Below are 2815 nucleotides of genomic sequence, written 5' to 3'. Positions count from 1 at the left end.
TTTTTTTGAAAGAACTCAGAATTTTAAAAAATATCCTAAATCAAGAGTTTTTTACATTTGAGTTGATTTCATACATAAAAATGATTCTCTAATAGAATATATCTTCAATACTGAGTATTATTCTAAGTATTATCATATTTGTAAGGTCATCTTTTTTTTAAGGTAATTTTCTTGTTATCATCTCTTCTTATTATTGTATCCTTCTTATTGAAGTATTATTCCAACTACCGTCATGTTGGTAAGTTATATCTATGTCGATATTCATGCTCAATCATTGGAATTTTAAATTTAATTTAAAATATTTTATATATTATCATGTGTTACTAAATGCGCATAAAGGTTTATGTTTATAGTATAAGTTGACAAGATTATTTTTATCAAAATTTATGTGATTGAAGTTTTGTTTCTATTTGTTAAAGTTTTTTATTTTTTATTAATTATGATATTTTAGATTTTTTAAATAAATTTTAAATTATTTACATGTTTTAAAGTATTTTCATAATTAAACATTGAAGTCTGACTTGTTGACACAACGTTTCAACTAGTGACCTAGGGCTTAATCGAATAACAACTCGGTAATATTAATAACTATACTTTGTAATTACAATGTCACTAAAATTTAATATATATTTTTCAGAAAAATATGAAACTAACATGAGATATCCATGTTATAAACATGGGATGTCATTTTGCATGTGGACAATTTTTTTATTTCTTTTTTTGTTTCTGATACAAGACATATACTCAATGTAACAAAGAGAAAGCAGAAAAAAGTAGGGATAGGAACTCTTGTGTGGAACAGTTCATAATGCGAAATCAGATAGAAGCATTTTTGGGTTCATCACTTTTGTCTCACAACCCCATAATGCGAAATCAGATGCACGGGTCAGGTTTCACATTGCCATTGGAGCTACCATAGACATGAACACAAATAGAAGCATTTTTGGGTTGCTTTTCGTTGCCGTTGTACTTCAAGCTAATGTCACTGAGCTCCACGCCCTCACATGGAGCAACCTCGCTGCACACTAGATTATAAGCTACTAGCGAGAGAAAGGTCCCCACGATATTTCTGTACTTGATATTCTTGATCTTAACTAGAGAAGGATCCTACATGGAGAGAGGAAGGATGCTCAAATTTTAAGACTATGATGATATATTTAGCTATAGTAGAAGCAATGAGGCATACCTTTTTGGGACAGTTAGCAGATGGGCAATAATTCTGATTTATGATGATGGAGTTATAGACATTATTCATGATGATGTGTTCAAAAACGAAATCAGTGGCCTTCAACCTAGATGGAGAAGATTGCAATGTCTTGATCCTCAATCCATTTGTTGTACCGGTAAGATTGCAATTACTCACGTTCAGCCCGATTACATCTTTCTCACCAGCATTTCTGCCGAGACTATCGATGCTAATGCCATGGCCTGGGCCACATAACACCTTAAAGATGATCAAATTGGTGCAGCCCGGGCCGATGGAGATGCAGTCATCACCGGTGCCGATGACTGAATTGACAACCTGGATATTGGTCGAGTCGGCGATGTGAATGCCATCAGTGTTGGGGCTATCTTGAGGAGCACTGATCTTGATGGAATCAAAGATAATGTTTCTTGATTCAAAGACATGAATGTGGAAGAACTTGCTGTCGATAGAAGAAATGCTTTTGATGGTTGCGTTCGTGACGAAACTGAACACCAAGTTCTATACGGTAGCATTATAACGATTGTCAGTGCAATTCAAAGTAAGAACGAAGTAGTGTTAATATCTGCATGGTTAGAGCAAGGAAGACATGGCTACCATACCATGGGTAAGGGTTTGCAATCATTTGTCTTTTTGCATTGGTTGTAAGGCCATGCAGAAGCTCCTTGTCCGTTGAATCTTCCACCACCTGAGATAACCAATCCATTAATGTATTGGAAATGGAGCCAATATTGATTGTAAGCTTCGAGATGGGTGGATGCCAGTAGCTGCCCTTTCACTTGCATCACCATTATGCCTTTGCATGGCCCTTTGAAGATTGTTGGACCGAGCAGGTATGCTCCCTCTGGGATCACTATCGTTGCCTTCCCTTATACCGCGCATGCCGCACTCCATGCCGTTTCAAAAGCCTACCATGTCCATAATTGTTACAACCATAAGTATGGAGATGTCATGATGAAAATACAAGAAGTTTCTTATGTTTCTCCTCTGTCCCGCTAAAACTTTTTGTAATTCAAGTTCATGAAGATTTTTAAATTCATAGGAACTACGATAAAAACTATTGGTTGTAGTGAAAACCTATACTAAACATGAAAAGCTACCTTTGTGTTATCGGTTTGGCCATCTCCTGCTGCTCCATAATCCTTCACATTGTAAACACCGTCAGCCATGGCTACCCTCGCACCACTTAAGATGAAGAATAGCAAACCAATCACAATAATACTTAATTCTAATCCCATTATCAAAAGTCTTCTCCTCGATCGATGTGTTCTCTGAATCAGCGCTTGTGTGTGCATGTCAATAGTTTGAATTAAGAAATCATTTATAGTAAGGGCATGTAAGAGGATTCTTCCTATGTAATCAACAAGTACATATGGTTTAAGCAATTTTTGACAACAAAGGTAACAATCACTTGCTATTTATATATGTTTGTGGTTGAGAAGGATACGTATGATTACTGGTTTGCCATTTCGGAATTCTATTTGTGGCCTATATTCATTTGGAAACAACCTCTTCCTTTCGAAGGTGTTAACTCCACAATTTGTGAACTTTGCGAGCGATGTTGGGGTGCTGAATAACCGAAGACTTTAATTTTTATGCTATATACAAATT

General features: G+C 35.7%; 1 protein-coding gene across 1 annotated transcript; it reads right to left on the bottom strand.

The window, feature by feature from the left end:
• Positions 1-873: 873 nt before the first annotated feature.
• LOC103989224 (polygalacturonase-like) lies at positions 874-2373 on the bottom strand. Its single transcript, XM_065137921.1, has 4 exons — positions 2305-2373; positions 1807-1892; positions 1187-1691; positions 874-1107 (listed from the first exon to the last, which is right to left on the bottom strand). The coding sequence occupies exons 1-4, from the start codon at positions 2371-2373 to the stop codon at positions 874-876; spliced, it is 894 nt and encodes a 297-aa protein (XP_064993993.1).
• Positions 2374-2815: the final 442 nt, after the last annotated feature.

The sequence above is a fragment of the Musa acuminata genome, chromosome BXJ3-2 (genome assembly GCF_036884655.1).
Source record: "Musa acuminata AAA Group cultivar baxijiao chromosome BXJ3-2, Cavendish_Baxijiao_AAA, whole genome shotgun sequence".
Classification (NCBI taxonomy): Eukaryota; Viridiplantae; Streptophyta; class Magnoliopsida; order Zingiberales; family Musaceae; genus Musa; species Musa acuminata.
The sequence above is the reverse complement of the archived record's forward strand: the minus strand, read 5'-3'. Positions and strand labels throughout refer to the sequence as shown.